At 35.0% G+C, this 21694-nt stretch overlaps 1 protein-coding gene across 1 annotated transcript in view; it reads left to right on the forward strand.

The window, feature by feature from the left end:
• ATG7 (autophagy related 7) overlaps window positions 1-21694 on the forward strand; it is a 114038-nt gene that overhangs the window by 52447 nt on the left and 39897 nt on the right. The window contains exon 18 of the mRNA XM_009287053.1: window positions 1485-1607. Within this exon, the coding sequence (XP_009285328.1) occupies window positions 1485-1607 (123 nt within the window). The remainder of the gene's footprint in view (window positions 1-1484; window positions 1608-21694) is intronic.

Below are 21694 nucleotides of genomic sequence, written 5' to 3' on the forward strand. Positions count from 1 at the left end.
GGTTAACGGTTGGACTTGATGATCTTAAAGGTCTTTTCCAACCTAAATGATTCTATTCTATGATTCTAAATATTGATGTGGTAAAGAGGGACTCATGCAGGGACTTAAGACATGCACAGAGTTTAAATACACAGGAACAGAATATGTGGTTGGGAGGGTGAGAGGCAAGAGTAGATTATCAGAATCAGCAACTGGAAGAGGTGCTGGCTTTTACAGATGCTGGGTTTTGGAAATGATCATCATTCTAAAAAATAACAGCCATCTGTGAAACTGTCTGATCATTAGCCCCTTTTTCTGTCCTTCACTCTTGAACTGATGTTAATTTATCTGAGGAAGGTGATGATTGAGTTGAAGATGTAAGTGTTGAGAAAGGCAATGATAACTTTCACAGTAGAATGTTTTTGGCAGGCATTCAGCTTCTTAGATTAAACCATTCCATGGACTCTTCTGAAAAGCTTGCATCTTCTCTATATGGGGTGATACTTATGATCCTTCCCCTGCCTCTCTATCGATGTCATATATACTGCTCCTTTGTGTTAAAATACTGTGTTTCTGATGTCCCTGCATGCATCCTGCTCTGCTACATGAATTTCTATAGGAAGTTGCTTTGCAGTCTGTCAAGCTCAGCTGCTTCATCTGTGAGACTGATGACAGCAGAGCAGGATATTAAATGGTCAGTGGTAGAACTCAGACCAAAAATAGGAAAACAATGGATACTGGGATTGCTCTATCATAAGTTCCTTCCGTTTTCTTACTACCTGCTTTCACAGAACTTGTAGAATCATGTTCATCTTTGACATTTATCTTTTCTTTCCTCAATCTCCATCATACTTGATTGAAATCAGCCTGCCAAATAGTTATTTAAGCTAAAGCTGCATGAAATAAAATTCTTCATGGTTAGAGGTTTGAGGAGCATAGGCTAAAACCTTCCTCACAATTCTTGTAGGAGTCTATAAGAATCTCAAAATAAAATACAAACTGGGAAAATTAGAGTAGAAAAGTAGAGAGTGCTTTAAGATACAATAGTCGCAGAACCATGAATCTCTGGAGATTGGGAGGATGTTGGACTTGGACACTGACTCAGAGAAGTCTTCAGTCTGTCCCAGCATGGTTCTTTCCCTTAACTGATATGTTGGAACAGTCTTTTACTGTGTTTTGTGTAACTCAAATGCTCCTTTCATGACTTTGCAACTAAGTTTTTCTTCTTGCCATATCATCTGTCTTGTTATAAGCTTAAAAATACTTTTCAACCAGGAAATTTTAAACCTCACTTCTCTTCCCTCTTGCCCTCACCTTTTCCCACTTTAGAAATTGAGTTGGGAGAAATGATCGTTCTTTTCTCTGTAATTTTTACCTGTTTCTGAAGACTCAGAAAATGACTGCATATTGTAAAGATTGTACTTGTATTTTGTGAGCAAAATATGATGATGGGTCACATTATGGGCATCTTATTTGAAGTTCTTTTCTGTTTGTTTATTTGACAGGTCCTTGACCAGTATGAACAAGAAGGGTTTAATTTCCTAGCTAAAGTTTTTAATTCTTCACATTCCTTCTTAGAAGACTTGACAGGTCTAACTTTATTACACCAAGAGACACAGGCCGCTGAGGTAAGAAAATACACTTTGGATATTAAGAATAAACAGGTGGCAGTGAAGGGTGCTTGGTTTTTTTCTTTTAAATTAATCATAACTTTTTATATCCGAGTTTTCAAGTATTGCTTTGAAAGAAAACAAGTGACTTGTGTTATGTGGTGTAAGGAAATTAATTATCATTTTTAGGTCAATCTAAAATGTAATTATTATACTGCTTGATGGGAAAACAATGCTGTTTATTTGTATAGTGACAAAAGTTGTAATGTGGAATGAAATTGGGGTATGTTTTGTTCTCATAGGAGATAGCCCCGTCTAAACGAGTTGCAATATTGAGTTTGTCCCATAAAAAAATGAAACAGGTATCTGTCTTAATATTGTATTTTAATAATGATTTGTAATCCTTACTCTGTCTGCAAATGTCCATACTGTTCTACATCTATAATTTAATTTTGATGTAGCCGTATTCCATGGATGTTTCCAAAGTTGGCTTTGAGAAGTGATTATTCAGTTACTGTAGCCTGTGTAAATGGTATAGCTGTTTTTTCAGCTGGAAATGGCTCAACAGCGTTGCTTAATAAGGTTTGTGGGGATAATGATGACTTAGCTCTCTGTTTCATGTTTTAACCTTTTAAATAATTGGAGCAGATGCTGGAGACATTAAACCATTAAATACCTGATGCATTCTTAAATCAGCCTGGTGATACCTAGATTAAATATATCTATGAGAGGGATCCAACAAAGGAAAACAAATACCCTGTAGCAGGTGCTACTCATTAGCAGTAAGAGTGATTGTAGTCTGATTGCCATACATTACTTTTAGGCTGCTAAGAAGTGTCTAGTCTGCTAATGACAGCATTAAAAACAGTTACAATTGTCCTAGTTAGTAATCTATTATTTTGCAGATATTAATTAGTGAATTTCTTACGCAGCTTCAGAATGTATACAGGTGTTTGTTTATAACATTTTAGATTTTCTTTACAAAATGTAGAGTCTGGTGTGAGTTTATTGCAACTTACTGAAGTTCAAAGTTTAACATAAAAAGTGGAATTAGTGTGCTTTCAAAAATCTTTGGGTTCAGCAGTGAGATTTTTGTGATGAAATCATTGCTCATAGGTGGAAAAACTGATGTACAAAATATTTGCAAAGCTAATGCATTCAAATTAGCAAACTGCCATAGAACCAGCGACTTTTCTTGATTGCTTCCCTGTAGCATTGCTGTATTTTTGTTAAAGCTCATCTGTTTTATCAGGGTTAACTATTTTACTGGTCTTGATAAAGTTTGTATTTATGAACAGTAAGGTCCAGCAGGCAGATTAATTGCAGATTCTGGAGCATGCTTGCTTTCTTTGGATTAAAAGACCTATTCTTTTGTTACATTTTGCCACTGTTGACTCTGGGGGGAAAAAAAAAAAAAAAGAGGTGGTTTTGCTGTCCTCCGCTACTCCCTCAGTACATAATCTGAGGCAGGTTTTAAAATTTTTAGGTGCACAAGAGAGTGCTTTTAGTATATTTTCTGTTGAATTGTTTTGTATTTTGAGCTCTTTTCTCTCATACAGTGCAGTTGGTGCAATTTATATTGCTGAATTTGAAGACTGCGAAATGACTTTTCAGGTTTCTGGCTACTTTTGAGCTGCTGTTGGCAGAATGTATTCTCTAAAATGGAGGCATTAGATTTGTTAAGATCAGTGCTCTTTGGGTTGATTTAAGATATTCTTGATACATGGCACTCTAAAAACTGCAACAAAAGTAGTGAGAGAGGTTTCATAAGACATGTATGGCCTATTTTGGTAATTAGTATATTTGATTGTTTTATTGAGAAGTTACTTGCCTTTCTGCACTCACTCTTCAAAGAGATTTTGTAGATGATTGTTGGGTTTGGAGACCATAAAAATGGCTTCTAGTAAGTGAAGGTTTTCCTTTCCTCCTATCTAGTAAAATTTGACCAGTGCCATTGCTCCACTGTAATGAAAATAGACTTGCAAAGTTACATGTCATCCAACCTTAAATTTACTGCAATGACGTCATAATTGTGTTGAAATTCCATATATAAAATCACTTGCATGTGGTAGGGAAATTTCTCAATCTTGTTGTTTTTTAAAAAGATCACTCTTAAAATGTTGATTCATTAAGAGCATTTAATTGAATGTTGTGCTCAGAATGTTTTGTTGTGGTCAGAAGAACTGGGGATTTTGCCATGCTGGTCTTATGCTTCAGCATATTGCATCTGAAGTTAAATCACACACTTAACAGTTAAATCACACGCTTAGCCTTTTTTTTTATTTTTAAATTCACATAACAAATGCTTAGTTGCTTTCATGATGTGTGTATATAAGTGCTTTCATGATCTAAATACTAAACTAATTTTAAAAAATTGTTTCTAAGTTTTGAGTTGCTTAAGAGAGATGCTGGATGTCATGCCTGTTCCATAAGAGTGGCTGACTACGTTAAATAGAACGTTTTTGGATGGCCTGAAGTTTCCATGAAAACTGTACCTCCCTACATGCTTAGCACAGACTGTGTTTGCCCGGATTAAAGCAATACAACTTGCAGTAAGATATGGAAGACTTTTCACTTACTAAATATCTTTTTAACTTGCACTGTTCAATTTCTTCTTCTAGTGCTGTGCTGTTGACCTAAGTATTAATACCATCTTGACATACTTTACCTTATCTTTTTAAAATGACTGGTAAGAATATAATCATAATTCAGTGTGTAACCAGAGTAGGAATCATAACGCAGGTTTAGTTTGTGGTTCAAATTTGATGCTAATTGCAGGGTTTTTAGTCAATAGAGCACCTATTTCTTTAACATGAGATGCATCAGGAAATTATAAATATTCTACGTGACTTCCTTAGCATGACAATTTACCCAGTAAATAATAAAATTCGCAAGTGTTTCTATTCTGTCTTGAAATGACAGTAAATTTCAGGCATCTGCTTTTTCCACATCTGGCTTTAATTTAGGTTCTGTGGAACATTTTTTGTTTTTTTAATATCGGTTAGATATTTATGTACAGCTTCAACAAGAGACTCTGATGACACACATGGCTTTGAAGGCCAATAGAAGCTGTGGGAAACTCCCACATCAGCACTTAGACCTTGTTTCCACTGGATACAGTTCACTTTGGGAGCTGCCCAAGCTCACGGAAAAATTGCACTTCTGTTTTCTAGATCACTTTGTCTCCTCACTCCTAACCTGAACTTTTTAACTTGACGCTTGTTCAATGTGCAGTCAAGTTTAATAGCTGGGCTTAAAATAGAGAAAACCTATGCAGCTCTTGAATTACTCATCAGAAACTAGAGGCATTGATTTGCAGACAGAACAGCAATGAACTGAATGACTTCCAGTTCAGAACTTGGCTGGGCTGCCCAATGATGGTTGCATATCACAGTACATCTCTAAAACCAGCTGGTTTGCTTGCCACATATGCCAGACTTAACCCTGCAAAGTATATTGGGTTTTGCTGGTGGAGAGCTCTTTGTATTTAATCTAGTCTAAAATTATAGTTTTCCTGATATGCACTCGACTACTCTGTGTTAAGGATTATTTTTTACTGATGTGCCACACTTCTGGAAGTGAAAACTGACACATTAATAAAACACAGGATTATTCCATAGTTGTGGAAGAACCATTCCGTTTTGTAAGATTTTCTAAGAATCTTGCTTCATAAGGGTACTCATTTTATTGTTGCCCTTTTTCTTCAGAAACAACTGCCACTGTTCTTCGAGGCCCAATTAAGCGAAGTAACCAGGCTTATCCTTACTTGAACATATATAAATGCTCTTGAAATCACTGGGAGTGAAGCATCTATTGAAATGTATTGATAGAAGGAACGATAGTAGTAGTAAAGTGAAATTTTCGCATGAATCCACTATAGTATGTGCAATTGAATTTCTATACAAAGACTTTTTCAGCTATATCCATTTTCAGAAGTACACAAACTTAATTTCTCTCTGTTCTTAATAAGACCCAAGTATAAATATACTTTCTTACTTTGGATTTCAATTCCTAAATTACTTGGATGCTTTAGGAAGCTTTGCTATACTTTCTGCTTTCATCAGGATGAAAGAAAATCATAAAATACATGAAAGAAACAAAATTTTCAGTTTGTTTTATGACTGACTAAAACACAAGAAGTGGTAGAACTCTTGCAATCTAAGAGGATCATAAAGAATTTTGGAAGAAATCAAATCCGGACCAGAGTTCATGTTTCTGAATATGATTATAAAGGTCAGATACTGGTGCCAGCAGGTCATGATGTCTATGTTATTTTACTTCAGTAATTTTGTACTTCAGGTTTTTTGTCTCTTACAACGTGATCCATAGTATCTATAGTTTCTATGACAAGGTCTCGTGGTCAGTGAATGAACCCTATTTGGTATTTGCAAAATCCCCTTGCTGTGCTGGTTTACTGTATCCCAAGCAATGCAGATTAGAACTCTTATCCTATAGAAGGGTGGGATGAATTAAAAAAATCACGCTAGTAAAATACTTCGAGCTCTTTGAATAGGAGAAAAACATAGAAAACCCTTTTTATTCTGATTCTGCACCTATTTGAAGTTTGTGCCTGACCATTTTTTCAGACATTTCTTAGGGAACACGGCTTAGTTGTATAATAGGCAGCTGGTATTAAAAGTGAACTTTGTGCTTATCCAAATTTGGAAGAAAATTCAGAATTTCCAATGTGCTTTGCTATTAAAAATATCCTGCTTGTTTCTGATTCTGCATTATATTATGCAACGTATTTCATGCTGAAACAATAACATATGAATAGCCAAAAAAAACCCCAAACAAAACAGAAAAAGCCAACTTCAACAATATTATAATAGTAAGTTCTGTAACTTAACAATTTTTTTCTGTTAACCAGGCAGTATTCAGAACTGAATTTTCCTTGCTGTTATGAAAATTTCCTACAAAAAACACTACTGATGGATAGACCAAAATTAATATTTGAGACTTTTCTGTGTCTGTGAGCTTTTTTGTTCTCCTTCATGTTTTTAATCTGGTGCGTTTCAGTAGAAATTCACTTTGACAGATTCAGGCCTGCCCTGGAATCTCTTTCTTAAGAGATTAAGAGATTAATCTGTTTTCTTTCAAGAGGTGAGTTGTTTTTTTCTTTTTGAGTTTTTTCATGATGTCAATTAATGTCATAATTTTTCTTCGTTCGTCAACCAATTTCTCCCAGATCTACAAATAATGGTAAATTTTTTTCTGCTAAAAAAATCCCGTTGAACACAGTCCAAATGAAAAACAAGTCTTGGTTATGGTAGATTTTAAAATGTATGTAAATTTCCAATGCATTCTGGTTATTATGCTTTGCTATTACATGCCTAAAAAAGATTTAGTAAGTCTGTCGTTCACCACAATGTTCTGCTGAATCTATGGTATTTCTACTGTTGAAATTTTGCCAAGGAGAGGTAATTGTTTTATCAACACAAAACAGTTCAAACTGAGTTTTATAGCCTTTGAACAAGCCCAGGAATGGTCTTTATGCTGCTACCTTATGCTGCTCTTTGAAGAATTTAGAAATATCTGTGAAGTGCTTCCTCTATTTCATACCAAAACATGATCTCTTTGTCTTTCCCCTGATAACAGTACTGATAACTTAAATTATTATTACTAATAATACTCAAATGCTCTTCCTAGGACTTACACCAGCAACCGATGTGCACAAATATTCATGTTTCATGATATATTTGAATAAATATGTATTTGTCCCTTCAGGACAGGGAGGGCCATGTGCAGTCGTTTTACTTAGTTGAAGCCAAGGGAAAGAAGGGGGAAGGACAGTTGATTGTAGGGTTGTACAGAATGGAAAGATTTCGTTGAGTGTACTGTACCACAGGAATGCTGCAAGGAAGATCTCGAGGATGAGAGCCTGCCAATCTTCTGAGCTGAGAGTCCTGCAAGACCAGAGCTTGGAGTGTTATAGTTACGAACATATTTTCATCAGTCAACCCTTGTTAATGTTTGAATTCCAAAGAGAGATTTTAAAAGTGAGGACAGCTTTAGAAACACTACCTGTATCACTTTGAATGAATAAATCTACATTGTCATAAACATCCTATGTGACCTTGTCCCAAAAACATGGAGCAACCTTATAAAATATTTTTACTTGCAAATTTTGACTGGCATCCTTCAATAAAAGGTGCTACTGATTAGCTGCATAGATTGATAGATTTATTAAACTTAAATAGTTATTAGTCAAATTAAATTAAACTGCAAATTCAAATGTAAGAATTAATACTTGGGGGCAGAGATAGAGGAGTGATGACTATTCAGTGTAAAGAATTTTTTTTTAATTTAAGCTGCTGTTGATATCAAGCTGTCTTTTTTGTTTGGAGCTTCAAATATATGGAAAAAATTTAGACTAAAACCACTGAAAGAAATGGAATAATGGCATTTGGGTTAGCAACAGATGGTAATTTTTTTTTATTTTTTCATGTATTAAACTGTGAATTGCTGTCATAATGCCAAAACATTGATAGAGTTTAAATCTATCTCTATATAAAATTTCACAGTAAATCTTGCAGAGCTGTAAAATGGAAAGTACTGCTATGAATAAATTTATAATCTCATCAGTTTTTATGTGAGGGAAAAAGCTATGCAACAAAGAGCAGTCAGTGCCTCATTTTATAGGAGCTATAAAAAAAATTAGCTTTGACTGCTATGATAAATTTATAATCTCATCAGTTTTTATGTGAGGGAAAAAGCTATGCAACAAAGAGCAGTCAGTGCCTCATTTGATAGGAGCTATAAAAAAAATTAGCTTTGTAATATAGCACCTTTCCAGGTGCTATGAAACTGCTGTAGCATTAATATTTAGTCTATGTTCTTCATAATGCCTACGCAGCTTTTGAGTACTGGCTTGTATAGATAATTATTCAGGATTGTTTGTCCTCTTTATAAACAGTATTGATCGGGTTAGTACTGTTGGATATCAGACATTCTCTACCAAGAGGGCTCAAAGTGTCTGTACTTTCTGATGTTTCCTGTTTTCACAATAACAACACCTCAAGTACAGTTGCAAAGGTACACTAGTTTTCTTTTTTATGAATTATTTTAATTGCTCTCATTAGATCAGTATCTAAACAAGGAGTATTTGAACTGATGAAGTAATGCTTCAATTTGTGCCATGATAGTAAATGATATTAAATTGTACTTTGTTTAAGATTTTACAATACTTCTAGTTAATGATGAACATAGCACCCAAAATTTTGAAGTGAACTGCTATACAGAAGCTGTAAAATCTGAAAATTTGATTTGTTGACGTCTTTAGAAACTAATTGTGCCTCTGAGGAACTTAGTACACTTAATTACATTTACTATTGTCTTCCATAAGGCAGAAGAAGGCAAAGCCCCAGTTTTCACAAGTAATGATCCATCACAATGAATTAGCATTAATATAACTGAACAGGTTCAATATTCTGGCATAAGTTCTTTGCCAGTGTATGACATTACAAGGTGAAGAAGTTACAAATGACTTCTGTAACTGAAATGGCTAATCTAGTGAGTAGGGACTTGGTACTTCTAAAGCATCTCCACAATCTAGGCGTACCCTCCTATGGCACCAAGGACTTCAATGATTTGAAGTCTGTGAAGGATTCATAAAAATTAGTAACAACATTTATTAAGCAGTTGATGAGAAAGGAGCGAGGACCCAACTGTCAGATGTGGTAGGGGAGGGCAGAAAAAGAGTGGTTTCTTGGAATTAACTAGAGATAGGGCGTGAAGCATGTGCAAATGCAGCACAACACTATCACCTTGTTAAAAATTCCCTATCCCTCCTTTTTTTTCTGCTTTGGACAGTAAGTGCGTTTTTCCCTATGTAACAAAGGTAAAACTTTTTCTCCAGGAACATTCCCACCCTTCTGATACTTGACTGAGGCAGAAGTGCTGCACATCTCTATCACATAATATAATTTTTGTTGTATTATTTATTAATAATGTATTATATTATTGTATCATTTCACCTGCCCTGTATAAAGGTAGGGAAATACTATCTTGAGTGTTTTGGCTGCTCATTCAGCAGGAATAGACACAAAATCGACTAATCCAGGCACAAAATGTAATCCTATATAATCAAAAGGTAAAGAAAGGTGATCAAAGGAGTTAAAAGAATCAACTAGGTTGTCCATGGAGATACAGTTTTGCAAAGTGTTTTTTCCTACATCTCCCTAATGATTATCCAGAGTTTTAAGGTAAAGCAATGCTGAACAACCGTGCCTGAAAACTGATATGGAATCACTGAAGTGGTGTATCACTTCAAAACAGTGGAATTATGAACATGAATTTCCTATAAATTCTGGCCTAGTTTTCTAGGAGTCTCACACCTTGAAATTCGTGGGGAGTTACAAACTGAGATCCTAAAATGTCTTCATAATTGGATCCAAATGTTTTTGGCTTGTAGTCAGTTCTCTCCTTTCCACTTCTCTCTGTCTAGAAGAGGACTAGTACTTTACAACACTAACCATGTGTTTGAGAGAGATATTTGTTACCTGGCTAGTGAGAGCCACTGATAACTTTAAACCTGTAATAGATTTAATACTCAATCTTTTTATCTTGCTTAAAATGGTAAAATAACTTCTCCATGTTCTCAGCTATGCACTTCAGCAGTCAGATTGCAGCAGTCTGTCACTAAGAAGTTAAAATGAGTGCTGCTCATGAGTTTTATATTTAGTACAGAATCAAAGTTTATAGCAGGGAGAAAAAAGTATCAAAAATGTGGTAACAGACAGTAACAGTAAGAATAATAGCATGAAAGTCTACCTCTCACTCTTTCATTACTACATGTATACAGAAGAGAGTACCCTGATATATGTAGAAAAAGAGGTCATAATATATATTGTGATTTGTAATTTGTCAACATTATTCTACAGTATTTGTATTTATTTATATTATCCTAATATTGAGCTGTCCAGCTGCCTTGACATAGAAAATGCATGGGTTTGTTTTATTTAAATGTTCACTCAAACCTATCTTCCCATCACCTGCCTTTGTTATCCCTCTGCATCTGTCTGAAAGAATATTTTAGCTGGTTCAAATGGCCTTTGAACAGTGCTGCTGTCAAATCCTCACATCCCTGTTACATTAAATCAAGATACCATGTATTTCTCTTTTGAATACCGTGATAATATGTGGTAATTTTGATGGATTTGGGATTTCCATGGCTCCAAGGGTTTAGGCAACAGCAAACTGATAGAATTGTACAGAAGGTACTGTACCTAGTCCTTTCATGTTCCGTTTGCAAAGATTCAGGTAGTCCCTGATTCCTGTCAGTGCCTGCTTTGCAGGGTGAATAAGCAAGACCTGACTGTAATCCTGATAAGATTTAACAGAATTAAATGCCACTGAAGTCACATTGTTTAGTGAAGACAGTAACAATAACATGTAGATAAAATATATGATTTTTCTGTAACTGCAGCGCTAACTATTGGTATGTGATAAACAAAAGGAGAATTATCAAATGATTATGATCTTGTTCCTGTAGAAAGAATGTCTTTGTGTGTCTCTCTGCTCTCAGCTTCATCTGATGCTCCAAATACTAGTGTTACTGAAATAGGGCATTTTTATACCCACAAATAAAAAAGTAATGAGACATAAGCTTCTTAAAATTCAAGCTGTGTAAAGGGGAGGGCAGGGAAAGTTAAAGCAGCTTAATGGAATGATCAGCTGTCCCTGTCCCATTTTGCACAAGATGTACCAAAAAGTTTCCAGGTCTCCTTTACGTTTCAGACCCAGCCAAATGCTACATCTAGATGCATCACACCATACAATGACTAAGTGCTCTTAAAAATTACTGTGTATTTGAACTCTTTTACTGCTGACCTAACTCTTGATGTCTTGCTATAAGGAAGCCCAGAAGAACTGTACCAGTTTGAGTAATAAAAGGAAAAATAATGTTCATAATTCCTGAAATAACCTAAGAAAACTCTATCTATCTTAAGAACGCAGTTCCTCTACTGGAATTCTAGCGAAGACAAGATAGTCAGTAAGCAAGAAACTGAAGTTTGTGAGTTAATGCTTAAAATACTGAGAGGGAGCAAGTGCATATCTGGAGACGAAACTATGATCCTCTTGGTGTAGGGCTTTAAGCCTCCTTTCTTTCCCTTCCCAGGATGCTGACTTTTTCTTTGCCCTTGCTCTAATCAGTTTTCCTTCCTTGTGGGATTTGGGATTAGACAGGTGGTGAGGACAAGAGTTGCATTTTCCAAAATATCTAGCTAGTTTTTGCGGAGGAGGTTTTATAAAAACAAAACTGTCTTTTGGGCTATTGTACTAAAACAGTGTTTGGCAAATTAGGATTATAAGCTGCATTCTCTTTTTTTTTTCTTTTTTTCCTTTTGGGGGGGATGATGGGGGGGGAGTAATTCTCTTCTAGAAAGGTTTTCAAACTATGTTGACTCCTTTTTCTCTAAAGGAAAAATCTCCAGTAAAGAAGGGAGAAGTATAATAATTTAGGGATTAAATCTCTTCCATTCCAATATATTTTGTTACAATGAAGAATGAATAGACTGTTCAAGATGCATTCTGTTATTCTCATGTGAAGAATAAGAAATTACACAACACAGACAAACATGCTGATAAACTTTGTTTTATAATTAAGAACATAAATTATACAATGTGCATCTTAGTGCAAATGAACAGTTGCAGAGTATATGGGCCCCTGTAGATCATTCGAGTAAAAAAAGAAAAAAAGTTTGCTGCTGGACAAATTACTACCAGATGCAGATTTCAATAAACACATACTGTTGTAGCCTTACCCAAAGGTGCTATGAATTTCTTGAGGCAAGCCTGCCTCTGCATTCACTAAACTGTTGAATGTTTGAATGTTGAGTTACTGTATTATGTATGAATAAACTCCAACCCCCCAGTTTTTAATGTACTGTATTCATCTTGTAGACTGTAAATGTTGTCCACAAGAGTATTTAATTGTTAACCGTGTTTGCATTCTTCTGACAATCTATGTTTTCTCTGGAAATGTCTCCAAAACTTCTCTTACAGCATTCATGTTAGAGTTGTGCATGAGAACTTGTGCTGTCAATTATCACATACACCAAGTGCACTGGTATTTTATTATTGTCAACATGTAATTTTGACTACAAGACCTTTCTGTACAAACAGTAGTAGCTTTTTTCCAACTTTGTAAACTACTGATTTTCCTGTAAATATAGGTGGAACTAGTAAGTGGTAATAAATGAAGTTGATTACACTGCAAAGAGTTGTTAAAAGATCATGCAGATTTACCACAACTTCTCTTTAATGCCAGTGATTGCTAATTCACATTCACATGACAATCAGAGGAAATTAAGCATCACAAATTTTAATAACAAAACATGAACATTAAGACCTTCTCCTATGTGGAAATCTCATATCGAAAACCCTTTGTTAAACTACTTCTCAACTTAAATTTTTAAAAATGTCTTAGGGTTTGTTTCTTTGTGAAGTATGGAATAATTTTACTAGCATGACTGTTTAAAGATTTACATCCATATTACTACTATAATGCAAATGTTTACTAAAGTTGACACTAATTTTGCAGAGATTGATAGGCAAATTTGAATAGCCTTTAAAATTGGTACTAACCTAGCTCTTACTGGCCTGAGTTTTCTTTCTATTTAGTTCTGTATATTTTCCTGATATTTACACTTTAATGAACATCTCGACAAAGTGCTGGTATTTCCTTTGCCTTATTCTAGTTCAGGTTCTCCTGAAGTTTCCTTTTTACAACATCTTTTTCTTGAACACATTATAACTTGGCTTCTAGCTGAAATCTGCTGTGCAACATGCTTGTTTTTATGGAATTGGCTGGAGGCCTGGAGAGCCCACCTGATAGCTTAGGAGTGATAAAAATTAACGAGCAATTCCATAGCTAAAACCCAGATTTGATTCCAAGATTAGCCTATAGGTGCCTAAGAAGATAAGGATTGCTTGTCTTATCACTTCAGTAATAAATTTTCCTTAGCAGTGACTTCTCTTAGTTGATTTAAGTGCAAACTGATGGGAAGTTATCTCATTGTAAATGAAAGTTGCATCTGACCTCATGAGAAGATATCAAAAAAGTCTATGGTGTTATGTACACAATAAAAATTTTGCCCAGAGAAAAAGGTTTCATTTTTAAGTTTGGAGAACGTAACGTTTTTAAAAAAAAAAAAGGTTTTAGGATGAGTTTCTGTTTTCTTGGTGTCTCAACCTTTAAAAACCCCACTCTAGATATTAATTAATTAACATGCTTCATATTAGCGATGAGTTGTTGCATTCTCTAGGTATTGAGTCTGGGACACTGAAACTATACTTCACATGTGATATTTCATGAAGCAAGAGCAGCTTGTGAGTTACTGAGTTCGTTATTTTCATATACAGGAAAACTTTTGTTGCTCTACAGGTGTGATGATGATTTTTAAAGTCATTTAATTGTTATACAGCAACCTTAAAGTAATGCAGTTTTACTGGTTAAATATGAATAGCTTTGATAAGGGGAAAATGCTACACCTTGAAATCTAACAACATACTCTTAAAGTTAGGTTGAGCTGCAAGCCTTAGTATGAAGTGAAAATCATGGCTAAAACATGAGTAAGAATATATATGAAGCAAATATTACTAGTTTTGTCTTTAACTTTCTCAACTCATTAGCACTTTGTCACCAAAGGCAGGAAGGCCAAATGCAAGTCCTTAGACCTTGTTGGTAATTTTGATACTCTTTGAGAACATGAAAAATGAAAATCAAATTTCACATGTAGTCATTGGTTTTCAGTAGAAAATGGTTATCTATATGAGACTTTAGGTTAACAGGTTGCTCAGAGGGGTTGTGAACTCTCCGTCCTTGGAGATACTCAAAAGCTGTCTGGGCATGGTCCAATGTGCTCTAGGTGGTGCTGCTCGAGCAGGGGGGTTGGACAAAATGATCTCCAAAGGTCCCTTCTAACTCAGTCATTCTGTGATTCAGTGAATTGCCTGTCTTTAGTCTCAGAGCCAAGTGTCTACTCTTTGAGCAGATGTTAAACAAATACAGCAATCAAAATAAGCAGGTATACCAGGCTCCAGAGATTTGGAAGGAACAATTATTATTAACTCTAAAAAATGGGAATGCAGAAATCACTTCTCAAATCACAGGGAGAAGGGGAACACACAAGTCTGTTCAGCAGTGTATATGTATGTGCCCAGTTAAAGAAAGCCTGAGAACAAGTTGGGAGATCTGAGAGATTCTTGTAAGGTAAAAGAAATAAAACCATGATTCTGTAATGCGTGAAAAGAAAACTAAACCAGACTTTTACTTTCATAAATTAAATTTATTAAAAATAGTCCTTAACTTATCCATGAAAGTCCTTTTCAAAATTATCTCGGGTGTACATGTCAGCATTGTCCTCAGTTAAAGCACCGTGTACCAATGTATGTTTCAGTCCTTCTGTGAGTTCAGGGGGCTGTAAGACTGCGCGTGGCAGTTGTGCTGAAATCTCTGTGTATGAAGCTATACATGCAGATGTTGTCTTATTATTGAAGTGTAAAATGTTGCAAAATGATTATTTAATGGCACATGACTTTCATAGCAAATTAAGGCAAGAAGTGAATTGACTCTATTCTAGTTAAAATACAAAAGTAAAAATAATAAAACTAGTCTATTTGGAATGGGCTTAAAGGAGTGAGATTATAGGAAGAATTTTGGAGAAATATTCTGTATGTGCAAGCACATTAGTACTTTGTCATCTTAAAATACGGGTTCTGTTTAAGTACTTACTATACATGAAATAAATTTCTGTAATTCTAAAGTACTGACTCAAGCCTACCTGACAGTGAGTTTGATCCCCTGCAAGTTAAGTGTGAAATTATGTGGGTTGATCAATAAATACAAAAAATGTGTAGTTAAGGAAAAGATACAAACTGTGATTTAGATGGAGATAACTACTGAGATGCTTACTTATTTTGTTATAACTAAAGTAGAAAGAAAAGTCACAGAAATAGAGAAGGGATGCACAGGTAAACCTGTAAAGAATTAAGTAATTACTTTCCAGCCTCTCGAGGGGAAAGGGGTTAAGAGGTACAGTTTTAAAAGGGTATATGTTGTTGAAAAGTTTGTTTATCTAGTGTCTACTGAGACAGTGTGCCAACAACAGCAAACCCAAAATGCAAGTTAAAAAGAAAAAAAGAAAACTACTGCTGGAAGAGAATATGAAGGCACAACAAAACTATGGTTATTTAAAGCGTGATTATTTAAAAAAAAAAAAAGTTCTAATTCCTTTTGTCTTCTCACTTTGAGTAACTGTAGTATATGAAGTTTGCTATCCTATGACTCATTCTTCCCACAATACTATTTCTTTGAATAGCCCTTGTAAAAACATGCATTTCATATTAGTTGTCTTAGTTGGCAATTGTGTAGACTTTTTTCTTCCTGGGTGAGTGATTTATATGTACTAATCTCTGGATCTGCCTCTGCCACACATGGTGCGTACCAAAACAGTGGTAATACTGCGCTGTACTGCTGTACCTATGATTACTGTGCTCGCATTTTTGAAAGCATAGAGTTGGCTGGTAGAGTATATCAATCACTGAAACTAGTTTAATCTCTTTCTCCACAGGCAATAGTCTTATATCTAATAAATTCTGATATCTTGTACATGTTTTCAGGGACAGTCAGTCATGAAATTGAGGCTTGATTTTAATTCTTAGTAGAATTAAAAAAGATAATGGACAAAGAAGGGGCAAATGCAAAATAAGATGTTATTTCCAGCCTCCAAAAGAAGCCTCTTTGCGTGAGTTTGGCTCAATATAAGAAAAACTAAAAGGAATTGTGGAAGCTTAAATGACTGAGGTTCATTCAGATAAAGAATTACAGAGCATCTGTTGTAGCTTTCATATGTGAATGACTGCTGAGCGGTCTATTTTAACTTTATCATTATAGGCAGTCATGGCAGTATTCTAAAGAACAGCCACGGTTGTAGGCTTTCTTGCTGCTTTCACAATACTTCACATTTTCTCTGATGGCACAATGGAACAGGCAAGCTCCTCTGAGAGAATTCTATACTGAATTATATATACTCTGTGAGTTTGTCCAACTGTGCTAGCACGCATTCATGACAGCAGCACGCATGGATATTGATATGGTCATCATCCTTTCCAGCTGTCTTTGGTTCCCCAAAGAGAGGGGTGGATTAACTGGGGATAGCCTTTGGAATGAGTCCAAAATGTAAAACACAAGCTCACGCTTTCAGATGGGTAATGAAATACTTTAAACCCTGACTTTCTCAGAATTACAGGTTTTGTGTTGGTTGGGGCTACTTTTTTGCTGTTTCTGCTTTCTGGATTTAATCTAGAGTTTAGAAATTGGATCAAATTGTTTAATGCATTTAATATGTAATTTAATATTGTTTAATGTGTGTAATATGTAGATTTATGCTTGCAGATTGTATTTTGATTAATCAACAAAGTTTAATCTTGGTTATAGCTGAAACGTGTTGATAAAGTTCAAGGAGCTGACAGTGAATTTTCTTTTTATCCAGTGGAAATTAGAGATGGTTATGGGAGATTTGGGAAAATGAGGTAATACTTGCTGTTAAATATATTTCTAGTTAAATTGAGGCATAAAGGTCACAAACATGATTCTTCCACTAAGTGAGGTTAAACTCAAGCGAGGTTGATCATTTTTAAAAAAAAAAAAAAAAATCCAAAAATCACTTTATAATGTAGCATTAGTAGCATCCTTATCTTATAAGTAATAGCTGGTGGAGGATGCTACATGAGTTTTCAGGCTAATACTATAAAAAGGTTAGTGTGTTTGGAAAACTGCTAGGATTTAAGCTCACTTATGAAAGAGGAAAATTTTGTTTTCATAAAGTAATTTCTAAATTGAAGAATGAATATTGTGATCAGTTAGCCTTTTGCTTTCAAAGGAGAACGATGTTCGCCAGCTCTAGCATAAAATCTGCTATCCTGTAAAGCAGGATTTTTCTTTACTCTCTTCTGTTTAAAAGCAAAAGGAAAGAACTTGTGGCAGAGAAAATTGCTTATAGAATAAACTGCCTATTTAGAAATGTTATTTTAATGTGAAGGGATGAGGTAATAGAGTAAAGCAATAACCAGAAAGCTGCAATGTTTGACTCCGGTATCAAAACCAGCTTCACAGTCTTGATCTTTATTGTATTTTTTTAAAAATTTTGTGGGGGACTCTGATTAGCATATCTGTTTCAGGAAGAGTATCAAGAGTACTCTCATTTCGTATTTAAATATGGGATCTGATTAATATTTCAGGCATGCAAGAGAGCTATAACATTAAGACTGTTGTTACTATAGTGAGATGCTGTTACAGACATCACAAGACTTGTTATACAAGGAAACATGATTACTTTGGATTAAAGAAGTTGCCAAAGGCTTGAAGGATTTATAGGTGCTGCTGCTTTGAGTTATATATAACTTCATTATTTTGTTGAAAACGTTTAGATCTAGAATTAATGAAGCACAATAAATGCTGATTAAATGAATCAGCGGGTTTGACAGCTTTTAACTGATGCTGAGCGAATGATGAATTTTATTGTAGTACTCTTTAAGTCTCAAAATTGCTAGATAATTTACAGAAAGTAATAAATTGAGCATTTGCACAGAGAAATGAGATTAATATTCTTTATAACTGGAGTGACGTGCATCAGAACTGACATGATCAAGACATCAATTTAAGCATATTTCTTAAATGACATATTGTTTGTGTGCATGTGAGAGAGGAAATGGTCTATGGCGTTTGTGGAGGAGGTGTCTGTGGTCTGGATCTTGGAGACAGAAAATGGTGAGAGCGGCCAGTATCTGCAAAGATGTAAGGAGGAAGCACGAGGATGAGTGAGGGCAATGCCAATGCACTGGTCGTGTGTGTCTGAGCAAGACAAGAATTGAGTACCATCAGAAATCTAAGCCGTGCTGTCCTAGGGACAGACAAAGGGGTTGACAACTCTTGTAGTTTGAAAGGGCTCTGGAGCTTGTTGAAATGCTAGGTAGACTGAGTGAGTTAGTTTTAAACGTTCTGAGTTTGAGAGGCATAGAGGAGTTTAGAAGAACAGACATTGCAAGCCTCAGGCAAGGAGGAAGTGGGAAAATGTGCCTTTAGAAACAAAGGACTTAAATTTGGCTTTTTTTCTGCGGCATCTCCAAAATTTAGTCATGGTTAGTGTAATTAGCAGGGATGATGAAATACAAATTCGTAACAGCACTGTGGTGTGCTGGGCTGCTGCAAGGACTCTTTTTTTATGTGAATTAAGAGTTCAGTGAATTCATATCACATCAATTTGATCATTCCATTAATCTCAGCTGTATAAAATTGGCTGCATTTTAACATTGCTTCATTAACCCAGCTCAGAGACTAGTGTGACATCCAGTAACTTTTTCTAGGCAGCTGCATTCCACTCCATTATATGAAGTCTGTAGTATGGCAAAGATGTTTCAAAACAATTATTATTTTAACAGCTGGTTAATTACAGATTATTTCTTTGGTTGTTAGTTAGCTGAGCAGTTGTCATTTGCTCTTGTTACCATGATGCAGAATTAGTGTTATGTGAGTGTTAGTAAATCTGAATGAGAAATGAGCAATAACTGATGATGAAAGGCTTTTAAGTTTTGAAATAGTCTTACAACATTTGTTTCTTACAAGCGATACTATAAAAAGAAAATATTTAATGGCAGAAACTGTTCTTGAGTTTCATTTGACTCTCCCTCTGTAATGTGACTCAGGAATTTAGTTATGTAAAAATATGACTAAGTCCCTTTTGCCTTTGAGGTATAGACCTGGATGAAATCCAGTATGAGATTGAATTTCAGTAAATTGAAAAAGTTCTTTCCCAGTCTTTTTAACTTTGAATTTGGGACAAAAGTACATCAAAAGCTGGAACAAATTCCTCATCTAACTATTCCATGATCAGTTTTGTGGAGTGTTTTTGGGTTTTTTTCCCCAAATAGTGTCTGATTACTAAATTAAGCTCTCAGCACTGATAAATCATTCCCCTGCAGAACAAAAACCTAAAATTTTTCATGTATGTTGTCTTTTGTACCTTTTGAAGTATAGCTCTTAGGGCTATGGAGTGAATCCCTGGCTAGATATGGCAAAGAGAGAGAGTAAAAAGAGAATCCAGGTGCATATTGTATAGTTTCTTAGGGTGACATGCTTAACATATGCCAGAGTATTTGAAAGTGATGTATTAACTCCTGTTAACAGTATGCTGTTTGGGTTATTGTTTTATGTAATGAAAAGTCAAGCGTGGTTTCTGTCACAACCTACCCAAATGACCGGTTTTTTTCAAAAGTCTAATACACTATGTGGCGTAATACATTTGAGACACACCAGTGCAGCGTGTGTATTTATATTCACAGTAAATGTAAGTTGGTAGAGAAGCATAGAGGAGGATCATTCAGAACTGCATGAGTGCTGTTTAAAAAACAAACCTACCTGCCTGACTAGCCTGAACACTTGGTGCTGGAAATTCATATGCCTTATCATTTAGAGGTAAAGGAGTGTCTGCAGAGCCAACCGTGTGGAAAGTGTTTTCTGGTCTGAAGTGTTGCATGCCGACTTGCAAAACCTATGTTCCAAATTGCATTAGAATATATTAACTTTTAATTTCTTGTTCCATGCTATACAGGGCATCACAGAATCAAAATCTTAAAATGCTAACAGTCCATTCTGTCTGTATGTCTTTAGAGATGGAGAACCGAAGGGAAGAATGGAAATTATCTCCTACCGATATTATATGTTAGTGGCAATTGGGAAAAATCTGTTAGTCCACAAAAAACAACAGCTGGAATTTATCTTGTCTTGCCAAGCTTTCAGCTAATTTTTCTCACTGTATCCCACCCAAAGGTATTTTTAAAACTGTTTGGACGAAGACAGCTCTTATTCTCTCCCTTGTACTTATATTGACATAGTCACAGATGTTGTTACTATGCAAACCACTATTATTTTTTTTTTCTCTTAAATACTTTCCTAGTTTCCCTTTTGCTGTGACGATTTTTTCGTCGTTGTTGGGAGGTAGAACTATTTCATTCATGGGCCACAAATGTTTTCTTTTAAGTACGCAAAATGGCTCATCCTTCTATTGTGTTCTTCCAGTTTACTATAAAATGCTCTAGTCCTATTCCAATATAGCTTTGTTTAAACCTTCCGTTCCCGTTATTTTTAAAATTTTCTCAGTATTGCTTTAGTTTTCCAAGACGTATCATCACTGTCATTTTAGCGATGAAATTCTGCTGTCTCATTCACTTACTTCAATCCGATCTGTAGTTTACTTTGTGTTTAACTGTATCATAACACTTTTTCTCTCGTCTTACGTCATCCATAATTTCTCTTTGATTTACACCTGTTTGCATTAGCTTCAAATATCTACTTTGTGTCATCTGTATGTTTTATTTTAAGTGTGCATCTGCATGATTTGAAGTAAAAATGTTAATCATTTCAAATTCCAGATTTGCAAACTTACTTCATGTTATTTAATGGTGAACTCTCTGAATAAACAGTTCTAGATTCCTGTTATGTTTGTATTATTTTATTATAATAGTAGTAGTAAGTTGACACAGGAATGCTTCTAAACAATTTACTTTTCAATAATGGACTTGGTTTTCTATCAGAATGCCATACAAAAATGCTGTTCATAAGTGGTTCTTTCTTGCAGTTTTCCTGAGAAAATTGTCATGTTAAAAAAAAATGCAGAATTTTTCTTCCATCTTTTTTTCTTTCACAATAATCTGGGTAAATAAGTAAGGTGGCATTTATTCTATTTATGCTTGCAAATGCTTTCATTTTCAACAACTACTTGACAACTTAAATGAATTACATTAGTAGCTACTGTGAAGCTGTTAACTGGTTTATATTTAAATTTATTTTAGTGTGTGTTTAAATATTTAAATTTGGTCTTTACAAAGTACTTACAGGTACTTAAGATTAAGATCAAGTACTGCATTGGTATTTCATTTGTTTTCTTTAATCTTACACACTCTGTGTGTGAGATTGCATGTGTGCTGTTTTCTGGATTCACAGCCCAATTGCCTTGCCTCAGTGTTTTACCTTTTTTACCTGTAAAGTCATTTTAGTAGTCTGGTTGATTTCCCGTTCTTCCTGTACAAACATGCATCTTCCA

This window comes from Aptenodytes forsteri, unplaced genomic scaffold, assembly GCF_000699145.1.
Source record: "Aptenodytes forsteri isolate BGI_AS27 unplaced genomic scaffold, ASM69914v1 Scaffold105, whole genome shotgun sequence".
Taxonomy (NCBI): Eukaryota; Metazoa; Chordata; class Aves; order Sphenisciformes; family Spheniscidae; genus Aptenodytes; species Aptenodytes forsteri.